Raw genomic sequence first — 17,808 nt, forward strand, 5'->3', positions numbered from 1 at the left:
TACAATTAAATATCAACAGCATCTAGCCCATCAAATTACAGTTTCTACAATAGGCAGAAAAATCATTAAGTGATCTACTAAGATCATCAGCAATTTTCAAGCAGTCTTTGGGAAACCCTGCTATATCCCCTTTGATGCCCTCCAGATGTTGCTGAATGGCCAATGGTCGGGGTGAGAACATTTGGAGGATACTATTTTGGCTGCCCCCGGTTTAAGGACGAAGTATTAGATTTTGGGTTCAAATTTAGTTCAGATTGTCTATTTCTGGTAAGTCACAATCTCTCAGTCACAACTGCCTATCTGTGTTTAGTGAATAAATATAGCAGCTGGCTGGTCTTGGGCCAATCCCATATTGTTCATAATAACCTCAGGACTAGGTCATCAAGAAATATTTAACAACTGCCCTAATCTATTAGTTGGTTTATTCAACAATCTATAAACAAATTTTCTAGCTGTTTTCCTGAGACAGACAGACACAAAACACATCCCATTGAAACCCTTGGCTGAGGGGGTGGGGAATTCAATAAAACCTATAGGTAAATGAGCTTCAAGTCCATCTGCACATACTAAGTTGCTTTTATTAATCCAGAACTGCATGCTACAGATACTGTACAGCATGGACATTTATTCATTACAAAAATGGCTTCCAAACCATTAGAAATGAAAAAATTGGAATAAGAGCAATAAAACGGAACAGTAACATCACAACTGTTAGGAAACATTCAAAGGATTCACAAAAAAATGTCATAGTTAGCATCTTAATAAACCATAGAAGAAAACTGGAGACAGTTTTACAATCGCTTCATGTCAACTACAATGGCACTGGATGAACATTTTTTCAGCTTTATACAGCATTTATCTTCTTTTTAAAAATTTGCAACATCAACATGCCTAGTTTTTTTTCTGAAGGTTCGCTACCTACCTGTATGTAGTAAGTGTACATAAAAGTGGCAGTCTGATTTTTCCTTTTATGAATACTCTAATATACAGAATTTGGCCCTTTAGGGTTTATACCTCTTCATTTTTAAATGCTTTCTGGACAATCTGCTACCAAACACGTCTGTAATAGGTGACATTAAAAACTACATACATATCTACCTATGTAACATCACAGCAAAACAGGATGAACAAAACAAAAAAATACAGCATAAAAATTGTTGGGAAAAGAGAAAATCACCGAGAATTTTGGCACATAAGAAGTTTTGCTCACAGCCTACCAGTGGCAGGGGAAGTCACCTGCAGTTCTGAATGAGAAACTGCTGTTTTTCCAACAGCATTGCTAAAAAGGCCCATGTTAAATTTTCAAGTCTTATTTCATGTAATGGCTTTTAAAGCATTTTTACACTATTTGATCCATCTGCAAATGTCCATTTGGTGGCAACTGTATGACAGAAAAAAAATTAAAACAAAACAAAAAAGAAACCAACAAAAATATATATATACACACATTTATATATAAACTTAAAAAAACCTTGTACAAATGAGTTGTTATATATATGATGCTTACACTAAGGGGGAAAAAACTTTACACGTTTCAAGAAAAAAAAGGAAAACTTTTTTTTTAAAAAATGGACAAACATACAGGTACAACAAGCAATCTCTAAAGCAATAAATACTACTGGTCCAATAGCGTTGTGATACTTTTTAATTGTTGAGTAGCATTCCCTCCCCCCAAAAAGAGCAACACCATGGAACAAGGTATATTAACACATTTTAACCCTTTGTTTCTGTACATTTAAACAATAACAAGTAACATCACAAGAAAAAGTTATATCACATAAAGGAAAAAAAACAGGAAAAAATAGCGGCACCGCATTCATTGTGCCCTTACAAAGTTTTAAAAACCAGATGTAAAATGATTGGTTCGCAAGCTCGTATTTAATACAAATAATAAAGAACCAACGCCTTCGGCAAAGGCTGCTTCAAAATTGCTTTTTTCATTTTTAAAATCAGTCTTTGAAACTAAGCTATTGGAACTACATAACAAGTATGTATATATATATTTATATATATATATTTTAAACGCTACAAAGACTTTAAACAGCTGTTGATAAAAATTTTGGCAGAATCATGAGGCTTTTTTTCTCCATCTACATATTTAAAAAGAAAAAAATTAAAATAAGGATGGGTCAAATATTGACCAATGAACTCGATACACATCAACTAATGTAGCCAGCCTTATGGCACAAATTTTTAAAAAATATAAACAAAAAGAAGGGTAATCTTGACACAAAAATTAAGATTAAAATCGGCTACAAGAGGCTAAAGCTATTCTAAAGACTTGGTTACAAGAGACAGTGGCTGAGGCTGTGTCCCAGCCAAAGAATTATGGGAATGCAAAGAGGATGTTGACGGCTGCGCTAACAAAGAGGAGGATGGTGCTGACTGGTGTAAAGTGGCAGACTGATGGTCCAATGCCCCGTTCTGACAATTACTAGCAGACAGGCCGCTGGATTTGCTAGTGGAGCTTTCAGTCAGGACTATGGAGGAAGGTGGGGGTGGCATCATTGAGAGGTGTGTCAATGGGTCAGGTTTCAATGTGAGTGAGAGAGGTTGGGTTTGTTCAGTCTGTGGTTTTGAGTCTCTTGTGGGGGAGGCTAGCATGTTGGGAGAAGACGGAGGAGAGTCTAGTAGGCTTCCATCTGAAGAGGGTGGGCTGACGCAGCTGCCTTCACCTTGTATGTAGCGAACGCACTTTTTTTTTCTCCTAGAAATAGGGAGAGAGTTATCTGTGAATAAAGGGCAAAGACTCTACTGGGGAAAAAAGGTAATTCTAAAGCAAAGAGCCATCAACAAACTATGCTGGGCTCTGTTTAATCACATCCATTGTGCTTATTACCTTGCTGGCTACCTTTGGACAATAGTTACTTCAAGGAATCTGTCTTTCTGCTAACTGGAGGAATTTGCTCTTTGTCCCATTTAGGCATTTTCTTTTTTAAAAAGTTATCAGGTTCATGTTCTCTTAGCATGCAATGAATTTATTCTGTGCTGTTCACATTATAAACAAGAAAGGACAGATACTTCTTCTCAGTTGGTACCAAACATTCTGAAAGACTGAAGTCTGGAGTCTCATTTCAGTGACTCCCTGCCTGCCTTGGAAGAAACCCCACCTTTGCGATAAACTGTAGCCGAGGATCTACCACTCCTGCTTGTTTCTGTTTAGAACCACACCACAAGAAACAAAATAAAAATAAATGTCACACACAAAAAAGAAGAAAGAGTAACAGGAAGAATAAAAGTGGAAAATGAAGAAAAAGAAAGGTGAACAGAAATACCATCCAAATTAACAAGAATAACTGGTTGTATAACCTGCAGGTTGTGGATTATCACACGTTCATTTATTTTATTTTATTTTATTTTGGTAAGGGTAAGGGTGGGGGAAGGGATTGTTTGTTTTCTGTTTTAATTTACAGAAATTTAAAAGAACTTCAAAGAAAAATTAAATCTTGGTTAGGCTGAGTGTACAAACTAAGCAACAATAGGTATCATCATAAAGAGAATGGTTAAGAGGTTCACAAAAAATTATCAACCCTATTAAACCAAGCCACTATCCACCCTGACTTATCAAATTTACATAAAGGATGACAACTGCCCATTGCACCTACTTCCTAATATTCAGAAATGCCTAGTGGCAGAACAAAAATATTACGCATACAATGGATGCATCTTATAGAGCAGACTCCCACATGGCAAACTGATTCTAAAAACTGGTCATAGCAAACACAGCCTCATGTTGGAGTAATACAAGGCATCTTACTCAACTGATGTTCATTTGCACATTTGCATCATCAGACTCTCAGCTGAGGCTTTCAAAAAAGGTGAAAGGTAGGGAAGCTTGTGTGGCCATTAGAAGTTGACCCTGTGTTTCAGCTAATCAATGTTCCCAGCGATGTGAAGAATAAAGACAATGATTCCAAGCTGACCCATGCCTAGAATTATAAAGGTCAGCTAGTGCAATTTTCCACGAGTGTAACTGTATAAAATACCAGAAAAGTAACAATATCAAGTATTCAAATCCAAGTGAAATATGTCTACTTCAGAGTGCATTCCACCCAGCACTACTCTCATGTAACTATCTTCTTTTCACTTCACTGATACTTGTACGTGTGTAGCTATCTGCCCCTACATCTTTAATCTTTCATGTATTAATGCTTTCTTTTAAGATGTCCCAGGTTCAACCCCTGGCATCTCCAGATCGGGCTGGGAGAAAAACCTGTCTGAACCCCCTGAAAGCTGCTGCCAGTCAGTGTAACACAATAATGAGCAAGATCGACTTGGTATAAGGGAGCTTCAAAATGGATCACATTAAACAGATTGCTAGGAATACCAGCCAGCTTGCTATATTTCATTCCTAAAGATTTCTGGAAGGCAACAGATTAATTTATTTTCCCTTCAAAAATGAGATTAAGGTTCTGCCCAGAGTTCCAAACAGCAAAGTTAATTGTTAGGGCAGCGGAGAATTTTAACCATTTTAGACTGCTGATCATTACATGCTAGAAACTAAGAGAGCCATGCACATAAAACTTTAAGAATTAAAAGCAAAAAAGCACAGAGTAGAAAATAATAAACAATGAGCAGAAAAATAAAAGGGAAGAGAAAGAACAAGATGGCAGGCAACAGCAAACCATGCTTTATTAAGGCAAGTTAAAAGATGAAAAAAAGTAATTGGTGGGCTCTAAACAGAACCTTGCTAGATGTCTCCTACCTAAAGTAATAAAAACTGGAAATCTATTAGCAAGAAATTGATGTAATCCACTAGCCTGAAATATTTCATGTTCTTTATGTCTTACTCTTTAATTAGTCCCTTCAGGCAGAAAGGAGGCAATGTTACCATATCAACAGTTCAAAGCAGCATTTTTTTTAACCAACCCATGGGAAATAAGCAAGATTATATTAACAGAGTGGTGCTAATATTTAGGGGATCCCATTTTATGTTCAATATCAGCATGCAAAATACTCCTATCTTGCCTAACAAGGCAGTGTTTTCCAAATAGTACACACAGCTCTACCTGTAAACATCATTGGGACCTTCTGGATAACTCAGCATACTCTTGGTACAAGGCTCTGGCAGGCCATGCAGCACAAAGGGTAAAAGGCCACATGTGTGCATGCATACACTTTATGGATTAATGGTCTCTAGATGTAATCTCTCCCACCAAATTCAACTTCACAGATGCATCTCTTTGCTAAAAGACTTGATGATCACAGACATAACCTACAATGGTAAGCTCATAAGAAGCCAATAAGATTTGAGATGGATTTTTGTTTTGATGATGTAACTATACATGTCTGAAATGTTCTCCTTCATGGGACTGGGATCAGTGCCCAAATTCAGTTTCCTCCGCCTCCCTAATACCCACTCATCTTTACAATATAAGGATTTCACTGCAGCGTTCGGCCAAGAAAACCCAGATCACGCTATGGCAAAATATAGCATAATTACTGCAAGTGGTGTTTTGGTTGTTATTGTTTGCTGCTATTCATTTCTAAATATCATTTCAAAATCAGTCTCTGGTCCAGTATGGTTCAGTCAAACCAGTCTCTATGGAATAAAGGACAACAGAAACCAATGTTTCTTAGGATATGTGTGATTATTGTTGTACCCCCAATCCAATATATTAGGTACAGATTGATAGCTGAGTGAACAATAGATCATCAGCATGTGACTCTTAGAAAATAAGTAGCAACGCCAGGATAATACATAGTCTGTCTGAAAACAATTGGTGCCAAGAAAGCTTGAATTCTATAATATCTAACAAATGTTTCTATTAGCCCTCAAGGAGGCAGTAATAAAGCCCATCTTGAAAAAGTCCTCCTTGGATCCCCATGTGTTGGACAACTTCCGCCCAGTCTCAAATTTACCATTCTTGGGCAAGGTGATTGAGCGAGTGATGGCAAAACAGCTACAGAGACACTTGGATGAAACAGATTATCTAGACCCATTCCAATCGGGTTTCAGGACTGGACATGGAACTGAAACAGCCTTGGTCGCCCTGGTGGATGATATGAGGAGGGCATTGGATAGGGGAGAATATACCTTCCTTGTCCTCCTGGACCTCTCAGCAGCTTTTGATAACGTCGACCACAGTATCCTTTTAGATCGCCTAGAGGGATTGGGAATAGGGGGCACTGTTTTACGATGGCTCCATTCCTATCTCTCAGACAGGCAACAACGGGTAGCATTAGGGGATGAGGTTTCAGACCCTTGGCCTCTCAATTGTGGAGTGCCACAGGGTTCTATCCTCTCCCCTATGCTATTTAACATCTATGTAAAGCCGCTGGGGGGCATCATCAGGAGATTTGGGTTGCAGTGTCACCAATATGTGGATGACACTCAGCTCTATCTCTCGTTTAAGTCCTCACCAGAGTTGGCTGTGGATACCGTGTCCAAGTGCCTGGAATCCGTAAGTGAATGGATGGGAAGGAATAGGCTGAAACTGAACCCCGATAAGACCGAGGTATTACTCGTGGGAGACAAGAGAAGGTTGGGGGATATAGACCTGGTGTTGAATGGGGTACAGTTGCCCCTGAAAGACCAGGTTCGCAGCCTTGGGGTCATTCTTGACTCCCAGCTGTCCATGGAGGCTCAGGTTTCGGCAGTGAGCCGGGCAGCTTGGTATCAACTTCATCTGATATGGAGACTGCAACCCTACCTTCCTTCCCACCTGCTCCCACGTGTGATACATGCCCTGGTCTCCTCTCGCTTAGACTACTGTAATGCGCTCTACGTGGGGTTACCCTTGCAAACGGTCCGGAAATTACAACTGATACAGAATGCGGCTGCTCGTTTGATTAAGAACAGCCACCGTCGTGATCACATCACTCCGGTGTTAGAAGATCTACACTGACTGCCAGTTGTTTACCGGGCCCAATTCAAGGTGTTGTTATTGACCTTTAAAGCCCTATACGGTTTCGGCCCAGTTTATTTGAAGGAGCGCCTCCAGCATCACCAATTATGCCGCCTGACAAGATCAGCCACGCAAGACCTTCTCTCGGTTCCGCCAATCAAAACAGCGAGGCTGGTGCGGACCAGAGAGAGGGCATTTTCGATTGTTGCCCCCACCCTCTGGAATTCCCTTCCTTTCGATCTGCGTCATGCCCCCTCCCTGGCAGTTTTCCGCCGAGCATTGAAGACCTGGTTATTCAGGCAGGCCTACAATATCTCTGGGGTGGGTTAGTTTTAATGTTTTAACTGGATGAGGGATTTAGATAACTATTCATTGTGTTCCTCTTGTTTTTATATTGTATTTTCTTATGTTGTTGTACGTCGCCTAGAGTGGCCGTTTATTCGGCCAGATAGGCGACTCAAAAATAAAATTTTATTATTATATTATTATTATATTATTATAATACCAAACAAATATCTAACATATATTTCCTTATTTTTGAACAATTTATTCTATTACTCATGACAAGGGACAAAGTGCTATGGAAGCCATAGATGTCCTTTCCTTCCAGCTTGCCACTGGTCAACATTTGGAAATTCAGAATGCTGGCAGTGTCTTCAAAACCATAAGGACTAGCAACTTCCTTTTAAAAATAAATAAATCTTAGGACGCCTCACTCGGCATCCAACACCATTTTCTGTGCTTATACAGTGCAGCCATAGAACTGCAAAAGATAAGCACAGCTCTGGATAAGACACTGAATATACAAAGCTCCTTTTTTGCACTTTCGATCTGGTGGATTATGGCCAAAATATTTAGCTCGAAAGTACATTCAAAAAGTGAATTACTGTCCTCTGAGGCAAGTGGTAAATGTTTAGTACCTATGTTTTAATCTAGTGTAGATGACATCATGTGAAGCAAAATCTGGGATTAAAACTGAAGGTACTTTGTATTTATTGTGTAATGGTTGACCTAACTATGATAGCACTGGAAACAGCTGCAGAAAGGCAAATTTTAGTCTACGACCATCATACCTAATTTAACTGACTTTTAAAGTATTGAACTCTGTGTTCTAGACAGTAATGCCCTATCTATGATGCACACGTGAAGTGTGGGCCATGATACTTGCATATCTCCAGAGACTAATGCATATTTGGAATATTAAGTACTAACTAATAATAACATTGTCATAACTCTCCTCATTTTTATTATCAGTAAAATGCACCCTGAAACCACTTCCTGGAAATTCATGTTACTGTTATTGACAGTATCTGCTCTGTTATTGAACTCTGCAATGTACAATCTATCCCTAGAACAAATGAGACACTGGAGTCAAGCCAAAGACAAAGAGAGGGAAAGTGATGACCTGCAGTGTTTCAAGTAATTTATTAAAGTTTATTGCAATAAAGTTTGCTAAAAAACTTTTTGCACAGTTAATTTGCATGCTCTGTAGTGTCAAGAATGTCATTTTCAAGTTCCCAGCACACAAAAAAAGCTTTTTTGAACTAAACTGAAATTATGTTAAGCTGAAAATAGTGTGATAAGAAAGCGTTCCTTTCTCATCACAAGCAATTCAAGGGTCATTGAACTGAAAATATTACAGATCATAAAGAAGAGCTTCTTTAAATATGACTTTAAAACAGTTAATGTTATTTTAGAACTGTCAAATAATAATGGCTACAGTAACAGATGCAAATATTGGGGACAGGTAACTGGAGACCTGGAGCTAAATCTTATCCCCAAAGGCATCCTATCTTGACTCCCCTGATCCCAACCTCTTCTCCATGCCCAGTTAGGGATCTTGGTCACTTTTTCCCAACCCAAAGAGATCTTTCATCTCTTCTCCCCTCAGTGTGAACAGAAGAGGGGTCTATTAACTTCAGACCTATGCACAAGCCAAAACACAGGTAAAAATGGCAGTGAACCTGAAATGCCCAAAAGAGGGTGTTTGCCAAAATGTCTATTACTGTTCATCCTGCAAGAAAGATGGCTAGGGAGCCCTTTGTCTGTGTCCCATTTGTGTTGTCTGAGTCACATGGGTGGAGCCAGCATTGCTGGCCTCTCTCAGTTCAAAATAGTCCCTTTACTGTTTAGGGATTTAGAGCCTAGTTACTACCCTCACTCAGCATTCTAATTTTGACAAATATAAAAATGGTTGCCTTTGTCTCTATGTACTAAAATAAGCAGCAGATAAGCCTAATTAAACACAGAGTAGTACATCTATTAAGAAGTTCTCATTTTTCAAAGCTTAAGTTGTTATCTAGCTGTTCTAACTATTGTTTAATTCTTTTCTTGAAATTATAGTTTTCAAAAGTATTGAACCATCTGTGATGAAAACAACCTTTGCTATCATTACTGCTCCTGTCACACAATCACAGTGCTTAAGCATGCATCTGATGGGGGGGGTGTCACAGAGTTTAGGTGGAATGCAGTCCTCAAAGGACAATGCACGAACGTTTATCTAACAATTAGATGTACAGTACATTTTCAGTCGATGTCTACAGCTTGGCATCACAGAACTAACAGAATCAGCATGCATATAAGAACAACTGCTCTATTTTCTAAAAAAAACAAAATGAAGCACATGGTATGGGTGTGAATCAAAGGGAAAGGTGAGGAGGGAAGCACTACATACAGAAAAGAGTGTGTGTTGGACTGAAATACCTACCATCATAATATTCCAAATTCAAAGACTGCTTGGATCAGAACAGAGAAATAACAAATTTAACCACATTAAGGGAAAAAAGAATGTAACAAGAGATAGTTTGCTTCCCTTCACCAAGAGACAAGTGTGTCCTGAATTTATCCATGGAGCTACCTGCAGTAGAACATGGGTTGTTACAAATGTTTTGGTCTTTGATGCCACTAATGCATAAGCTGAGCAATGCAGAATAATGCCCTAAAACTTGATTAAAATCACACAACAACTTGCCAAGGAAATGTTAACAGGCCAGTCTCAAGTGTACAACTGCAAAGATTTTTCCCAGGCACCTTATGAATGTGCCAAATATAAATTTTAGGACTAAGATAAGCTTTCAGAAGCACACTAGATTGATTTAAAAACATACAGATGAATTTATTAAATAGACTCCCAAGGTATTAATGCTTGGATCCAAGCTCAAATTCTAATTTGCTTCCTTTTTAGTCATGGTGAAAATACCTGTGCTGCAAATGATATATCCTTTGGAGGCTGAGAGCATACACATAAAAGCTTGTATAAATGTTCACTTAACACACTTGTTTGACCAAGAAATGTTAGTTTCTGCATTTTGGGGTGTGTGTACCAACTCCTGGTTCTACTACCAAAAGAGAGGTTATTGGTCAAGAAAGAAAAGAAATTGGCATTGAATTAGCAAAGAATTTTGAAGATCAAATATTAGCAATCGATGTAGAAGCAAGGAAGGCAGGAAGTGGAAGGGAGAAGGGGTTAAAAATAAACCACACATGTAACACTAAGATGACAGAATGCTTTTAGTTCCCAAATGCCTAATGGGTAGTATACCTGCACGGTTTGCACCATAAACTCTGTCGGTCAAGCCCGAACAATGCCCGACACTTCTTTGGAGTATTTGCATCTGTTAGCACAAGGTAAACACAAAAAAATACAACACAATGGTGGATAGAGCTCAGTTGGATGTGAAATCTTAGCTACAGCTAACATTTCTCTCAGTTCATTTGGCAATCTCTCAGACCAAAGGGCATGAAAGAAAAAGGATCTCTGCAAGGCGACACACACCTACAATGCCTAAGCCTGCTGTGCATTCTCTTCACTTAGCCCTATGTCTTCTCTGTTGAACTCTGCACTGTGATATCAAAGGATATATTGCAATGTTTTATAAAAAGATATGCAATTTTCCAGAGAGGAGGGTAGGATTGTGTGTGCAGGCCTAGGCTGATGCTGTCTTATAGTGGGAATTTTTCAGCTAGCGGCAGTGAGGAGGTGGGTGGAGGAAACAAAAATGGGGGGGCAGCAAAATCCTTTAAACAGAAAGAGATGATCATTCACAGCAGCGTCCCACTCCCTTGTGTCTTCTAGATCACAACACAGAGCTACAAAGCAACAAAGCAGGAGAAGAGGGAGGGGCAGGGGGAAGTACCAAATAAACCAGCTGCAAAACCAGCCATAGCAAGTCGGGGGAAGACTATACACACCTGCAGGGACCGCACCAGTTATTCTGTTGATCAAGGCCAAAGCGCGCTCGGCATTTCTTAGGAGCGCTCAGGTCTGAATGAGGTCAAGAAAGAAGCAAGCAGGAAAAGAGAGAGAGAGAGAGAGAGAGAGAGAGAGAGAGAGAGAAAAGAAAAAAGAAAAATAAGAAAAAAAATTAAAATAAAAAGGAAATAAAAATCAATGACCTCATTATTAACTGCAAAATATCAACTTTTGATTGTTTTATTTTTTAAAATAGTGATTATCACATCTATCAAACTCTTGAAATTAGCTGTTGCAATTAAAGCTGCAGTATCCCTTTGGAAAGGACTCTCTTTAAAAAAAATAGATGGGGAAGTTGAATTTAATTCAAGATGGTACAACCGATCTGCTATTCCTATACAAGCCCCAGAGAAATACTAAAGGTTTGTGTGGGAACAATATTTGGTGGAGAGCTCTGTAGATATAGAAATATGGGGGGGGAGGGCTGGGGGCGGAAAAGCTTAGTACAGAAATATCTAACATGCTTTCTTCTTCACACTTAAAACAAAATGGAGTAAAGAAAATGGTCTTTTGGAGGATAATGCAGCTTTGGGAGTAACATTGAATTTGTATTTTTTTTAATAATTAAAAAAAGGGGAAAAAAGAAATGGCTTAGAATAAGCAGACAGCAAAATGGATATGTTAGTTTCAGCCGGAAATAAAATGGTCAGAAGCATGGAAGCAAGTAAAGCTGGTGAATAACAACGGATATGTCTGAGTAGATGCATGCTGGCATGAGAAGACTTAGTGGGTGCCGCGTAAAATGCCATTAGATTAAGGAGGTTCATTATTAAGCTTTTTCTAGCTTATATCAGTCTCTTTAAAGAAATACTGCATATTCAATTTGCACAGTTAGTACAAATGAGTTATTTTTACTGCATTACTGTTTAATCGCAATGGTAATGAACAACAAATCAGAAATAAAACAAAAAACTACCAATCCTAGCACATTATAAATATAGATATGTATTTACACTACAAACGTGTGAATAATAAATTTATTTTTAATGTCCATGTTTAAATGTTAATCAAATCTAAAATGGCAGGATAAAAAATAAAAGCAATTTACAAAACTATTTTAAATGGCTGAAAATGACATTAGCACCTGTAATCGGAGGAAGTGAAAGGCAAGGATTTAGGAAACATTCGCTGTGTTCTGAAAAAAAAGAACAAATTATACAAAGGCTTCAAAGAAAAATTAATCAGGGCTTTTTCAAAATTGACTATGAGATTGCCTATGCAGTATTTCTAATTTTCTAGAGAGAATGGCAAACCTCCTTAATTTAAAAAAGATGGCTGCAATTATACCACTGTAAAGGCATGCATCAGATCACACAGAAACAGCCCGGATTAATATCAAACTCACACACATGCACACACACATACACACACCTTTGATAATAATGGCACAGGCATTAACAAACTATGGCTCTACCATTAATGGCTCTGCAGTCATTATGTACAAATGTAACTATGTTACAATATGCTATTCATGCATTTACTTGGCTACTAATTTTAAAAGGTGGGCAAAAAGAAATTGATTTAAGTGTACTTAAAATTGAACAAAAAAAATCTGGACATAGTAATGGCCCTGTAGAAAGAAAGGTGGGAGATTTCTAACTTTCTTCTTAATACACAGTATTAATAACTTATGGCTTTCATTGCTCCTCTAAGGAATAAATAAAACATTTTACTTACCGTTGGTCTCTCCTGGCTGTTTGTCCCTTTTCCTTTTCTTCTTTTTGCCCTGAATGAAACACAAGTACATGAAAGGATAGTTACAAAACCTTCTTTCAAAATGAGGCAAGAGGAAAGGACTGTTTTGCAAAGCCTGCTAGAATTGTATACAGCTGAAAACATTTCAGTATGTGTGGCAATACAGTGCTTTCAGCGGCTTAAATTGCACACCTTCTTAACATTTCATTCTAGTCACAGGAATACTTCAACAATCTTAACATCATAACTGACATACAAAGAGGAAGACGGAAGGCCCAGGACTGATGAGGCACCTGTAATGACAACATGCATAAAAATCCCAACAGTACTTTCCCCATCTAATATTCAGGATATTTAGCAAAATATAAAATTTAGAAACGGTTGCCTTGTTACATGTAGAAAGTGCTTGCTCAGACAGTTACTTTTCCACAGCTAAACAAACCAGTTTAAAAAAAAAATCAGGAAAAACAAAGATGGTTCTATAAAGCATATATAATGTAGACCATTCGTCTTCAACTTGTGGATCAGGTCCTACTGCCAGGTTGCACCCTAATCCAAGGTGGGTTACAATAGCAGCATACAAATATAAGATACAAAAATTAAAAAATCAGTCTTCACGTGCATGTTCCAAGTTAAAAGTGGCTCCTGGATCTGAAAAGTTGAAGACTACTGATATAGAACTTTACTGATTAGAATGGTGTCAGAGCATAATTTACTTCCAGTAAAGAATCCAAAACTGGTCAACTATAAAGATTACATTGGGTTACATAAATAATCAGGACATTATTTTGCTCTTCATTCACAGTCAGAACAAATAGGACTGGAGGAAAATGTTGTACCCAAACTATGCTCTACAATATCTGAGAAAATCTCACAAATAAAGTAAAAATAAACTGCAAATTTGTGTAAGGCAGGACCACTTTCCCAAGAAATTTACCCTATGGATAAATGGAAGACAATGGAATTGCTGTAATAAGGCCCCACTTCTCTATGAATCTTAAGGAAACATCATTCTTATTTCTGATACGCCAAGAAAGAAAACAACAGTAGCCCTTTGCAGGTGTTAGATACTAATGAGGAAATGAAATGCACGAGCAGGAAAATGGGGATAAGTATGCTAGTTCCACCCCCATTGTTCCTCACAAGTCAGACCACAACTGTCTGCAGTGAGGATCTTTTTTACTTCAGTAATCTCCTTGTGTGATAAAGAACCTTGAAGGCCTAAACAAGCAGAACCTCTCCCCTTTCATGTGTTCTTCCTCATCAGTATAATGCCTAAATAGGGCTAATGTCTGAATAGGGCTAATGTAACTTTCCATTCCATACTGACAACATTCAGCAAACATCAAAGTGCTGCTCAGTCTCATCTTGTTTTATTGGCTGTGAGCAGCAAGGTTAGCATGGTGATCACTTACATGTTCTGCTTCTAATAAGGAGATATTAATAGAAATTCACAGGGGAGTGACAGGGACTAGATACTCTGTTCATCAGCGCATAAACTGAAATAACATTCTTAGAATGAAAAAGCTTGTGGGTTTAGTGAAGAACTGCTTATAACCCTAAGGTAGGTAGGTGAGAGGCTTCCCTAGATCTGTGATGTCTTCTCTTCAGCAGCTTGGTCTAGTTCCCACTTCAATGATTCATTTTGGGTTTCAACTCAGCATGCCTACTATGATGTTTATGTTCCCTTGAATGTACCAGTAAGGAAATGTGAATGTTCTTTTTGAAAATGTAGCCCATGCAGGTCTTCAGGCATAAGGCCTTTGAACCTCCTTGCTCATTCTGGCTGTAAACTGGTACCCTGCCAATCTGGATGTGACAAGTAAAGTTTTGTTCAGGAAAACTTCTGGAGATAGAAGGAAGGCTGTGTCTGTGCTTGCTTGTTTTGTTAAGATTTAGTGCACCTGCCATGAAGTTTGTAGCAATATTACAGCAACTGAATAATTACCTACTCTGGTTAAGCCTCAACTTAATCTCTACCACATATCAAGTGATCTGCAGAATGGAACTGGTGTTTCAGCTGTACTACCATATTCAATATCCAAAAAGACTAATGTCTCAGTAGCTCTTTCATTAATAATTTCAGAGAGGAGTCCAATAAGAAGGTTGTTTCAGTTGTGTACTGCATAAGCAAGGAGCAACTTTTTTTACTATGTTTATACAATATTATTGAAACAATTATAGGTTTAAAATACATAATAGGATTATTTATTCTACCAACAAAAGTAAATTTTATGCCAAGGATAGCAGGCTGATAAACATATTTCATGGAGAATTTATTGTTGGGTGAATGGGACTGGAACAACTGAACATAACTGACTTATTCCTTCCAGAGGCAGAGATGGGAAATTCAAGAGTTTTTTCACAAAAGTCATGCAACTATAAGTTTCTACTTGATCAACTTCCTTTACTATCAAATAACAAGAGAGCTTGTAGAAAAGTATATTCAGATCACCAAATCTGACACTTGTAATAAGTATAGAAAAACTATTCTCCTCTCTGAAAGTAATCTATCAAAAATATCTGACAAGTGATTTTTTCTATTCAAATAGCTTTGTTGACTTTTCAATCCAAGCTAGAAAGACTGTGTTTATATGGATAAAGTTGACAAACAACACCCTTCCACATTTTCTCAGGAACAAATTTCTGAACCCAATAAATTTTTTTAAATGTGAAAATGTTGGAGGAAGGCTATATATATATATATATATATATATATATATATATATATATATATATATATATATATATATATATATATATATATATAAAGGTATTTTGTTAGAGTTCTGTCAAAATTGCTGGCTTTTACAGTTTCAAAAGCATTACCTTAAGCTAGACCAGCCTCCATCTACTGTAACATTCACTCTCCAACAGTGGTCAGTGAGATGCCTCTGGATAGCTTACAACCAAGAAATGAAGACAACATCTCTCTGTTCCATTGCTTGTCTTCAGCTAATCAGACACCTATAGCCTCTGAACATGGAGATTTGATTTGTTATCATGACTAATAGCTATTGACCAATCCTCCATTAATTAAAACCAATCTAAGCTAGGAGACATCACATCTTGTGATAATAAATGTTAATAATGTATTGTATGAAAAAGTGGTTCCTTTTATAAATAACTATAAGCTGGGTCATGTTCACATGGTGTCACCATGAACTGACGCTTCCATGTAGATGCTGCATATGAAACTGCCGGAATTTCTGTAGCGCTAAAAGCTCAAAAACCTCAGAGCTCTGACAAATACACAATCTGTAGAGAGGCTCCAGCTCCCACAAATGATGGATCTCCATGAACTTGGATTAATCTCTGAGGTACTGGTATATTTATATCCTGCTCATCAAATACATTTTTGTAGCGCCACAAAGATTGAAAAGCAAGGCTACTGGAAACTGAATCTATCCTGGGGCTGAAATATAGTGAACTTTTGAAATGATTTTAAAAATTAAAATTAACATTATTGTAAAATGACTTTTTATCTAGCTTCAGGGAGTAGTACATCAAATTGTATTATGTCACTTGAGTATACACAATTCTTGTTCTGGTTTATATGCTGTTTTAGATAATAAAGCATAAACCCCACATTTATTACTTAAAATTTGAAACCAAGCACTTTATTTCTAATGTTTGATTTTACTTAAATTTGTGAAAAAGTTAAGAAATGTATTTCTTGGAGAACTGTATTTACTGGAGGCACAAAAGCCTCCAACGTTTCATTAGGTATTGCAGGTGCCATTATGTGTGCGATACAAAAAAGCAAGATGAAAGGGATGCAGAAGGTCATCTGGTCACTATATATAGTGCAGTCCCCACACTCATTTCCTTTAGAAAGGTTTTCCTTCCGGTAGAAAGGCTGTTGTCCAAGATAGCCTGCTGGAGAGGATAGACTCCAAGAATTCTGAGTGGTGTGCAGAGAAAAGTAAAACCCTTGTAGATGATGTGCTTATGTGATCCAAAGCTATTGAGTTCTTCTACTATAGTAAAGTTCCCCTGGAAGGTCAAGTGGAGACAGAGACTCAAGCTGCTGGGGACGCAGCAGCTTTCTTATCCTGTCCTTTTTAGCTTGAGAAGAAAGGGATTTTCAGTGCTCACATGCTGAGGACAAATGTAAAGGTCCTAAACATTTGAGACGCTGTACATGCCCATCTGTCAGTGACATAGTCACTAAAGCAAAGAAAACGTTTCCTGAAAACCTTTCAAGCATTACAGCACGTCCCAACGTTACTCCCTCAGGAACTCCCAAGAGGAATTAGATTGCAGAATACCAGGGATGACCTCATTCCGGCCCATTCCTGGCAGCAAATTCCGTGATGGCAAAGATAGTCAGAGACAACTCCTGGGTTGTAAGGAAAATCACCTCAAAAGAGGGTATACAGTTACTGTCTTATGTTTAAAAGCAAGCAAAGAAATAGGATGCCAGAACAGCTAGCTTTAAAAAAGAAGAGGAAAGAAGTGTAGGATGTGAACATTTTGATACCACATGTTGATTATAGGTGTTAAGCAACATTTCATTTTATGTGCCATAATACTAACATTTGCTATCATTTAAGATGCCATAAGAATCTGATTTATTCTCAATAAATTGAATTATTGAAATGTTGCTTACTAGCATATCAATGTGCCTCTCTACACAGAGAAATTGGCTTATGAATACAGATATATGCAGCTGCACAAGAACATAGGTTACCTAATTTATAGAAGGACAAGTTTATGCCTTTGTAAAAATACGTTAACTTGCATTTAGAAGAAAGCCTCACTGAGTTCTGTGGGGCCTACTCCCAGGAAAGTGTGCAGAGGGCTGCAGTCTAAAGAAAGAATGATACAGTACGAACCAACAAAATTGCTAAGTACAGTGCATATCAGAGTCTTGGCAATAAGAGATGAAAGATTGGCAGGAACAATATAATGACAAGAGGCAAAGGATGTCAGGGATTCTGTACCTTTTACAACTGTATGAAGAATGAGTTTCAGAGGTTCAGCTTCTCATGTTAAGATTGGAAAAGGTAT

At 37.8% G+C, this 17,808-nt stretch overlaps 1 protein-coding gene across 32 annotated transcripts in view; it reads right to left on the reverse strand.

Moving 5' to 3' along the window:
- Window positions 1-558: 558 nt before the first annotated feature.
- Window positions 559-17,808, reverse strand: part of TCF7L2 (transcription factor 7 like 2) — a 269,506-nt gene continuing 252,256 nt past the window's right edge. For 6 of the 32 annotated variants that reach the window (XM_061635981.1, XM_061635983.1, XM_061635985.1 and 3 more), the window contains 2 exons: window positions 12,778-12,826; window positions 2,536-2,707 (listed from right to left, as the gene is read on the reverse strand). In XM_061635981.1, coding sequence (XP_061491965.1) covers window positions 2,628-2,707; window positions 12,778-12,826 — 129 coding nt within the window. In that variant the 3' untranslated portion in view covers window positions 2,536-2,627. Of the gene's footprint in view, window positions 2,708-10,388; window positions 10,463-11,039; window positions 11,113-12,184; window positions 12,236-12,777; window positions 12,827-17,808 lie in introns of those variants that run through there. The other 26 variants (XM_061635954.1, XM_061635972.1, XM_061635958.1 and 23 more) reach the window with 14 other exon arrangements.

Source organism: Rhineura floridana, chromosome 7 (genome assembly GCF_030035675.1).
Source record: "Rhineura floridana isolate rRhiFlo1 chromosome 7, rRhiFlo1.hap2, whole genome shotgun sequence".
NCBI lineage: Eukaryota > Metazoa > Chordata > Lepidosauria > Squamata > Rhineuridae > Rhineura > Rhineura floridana.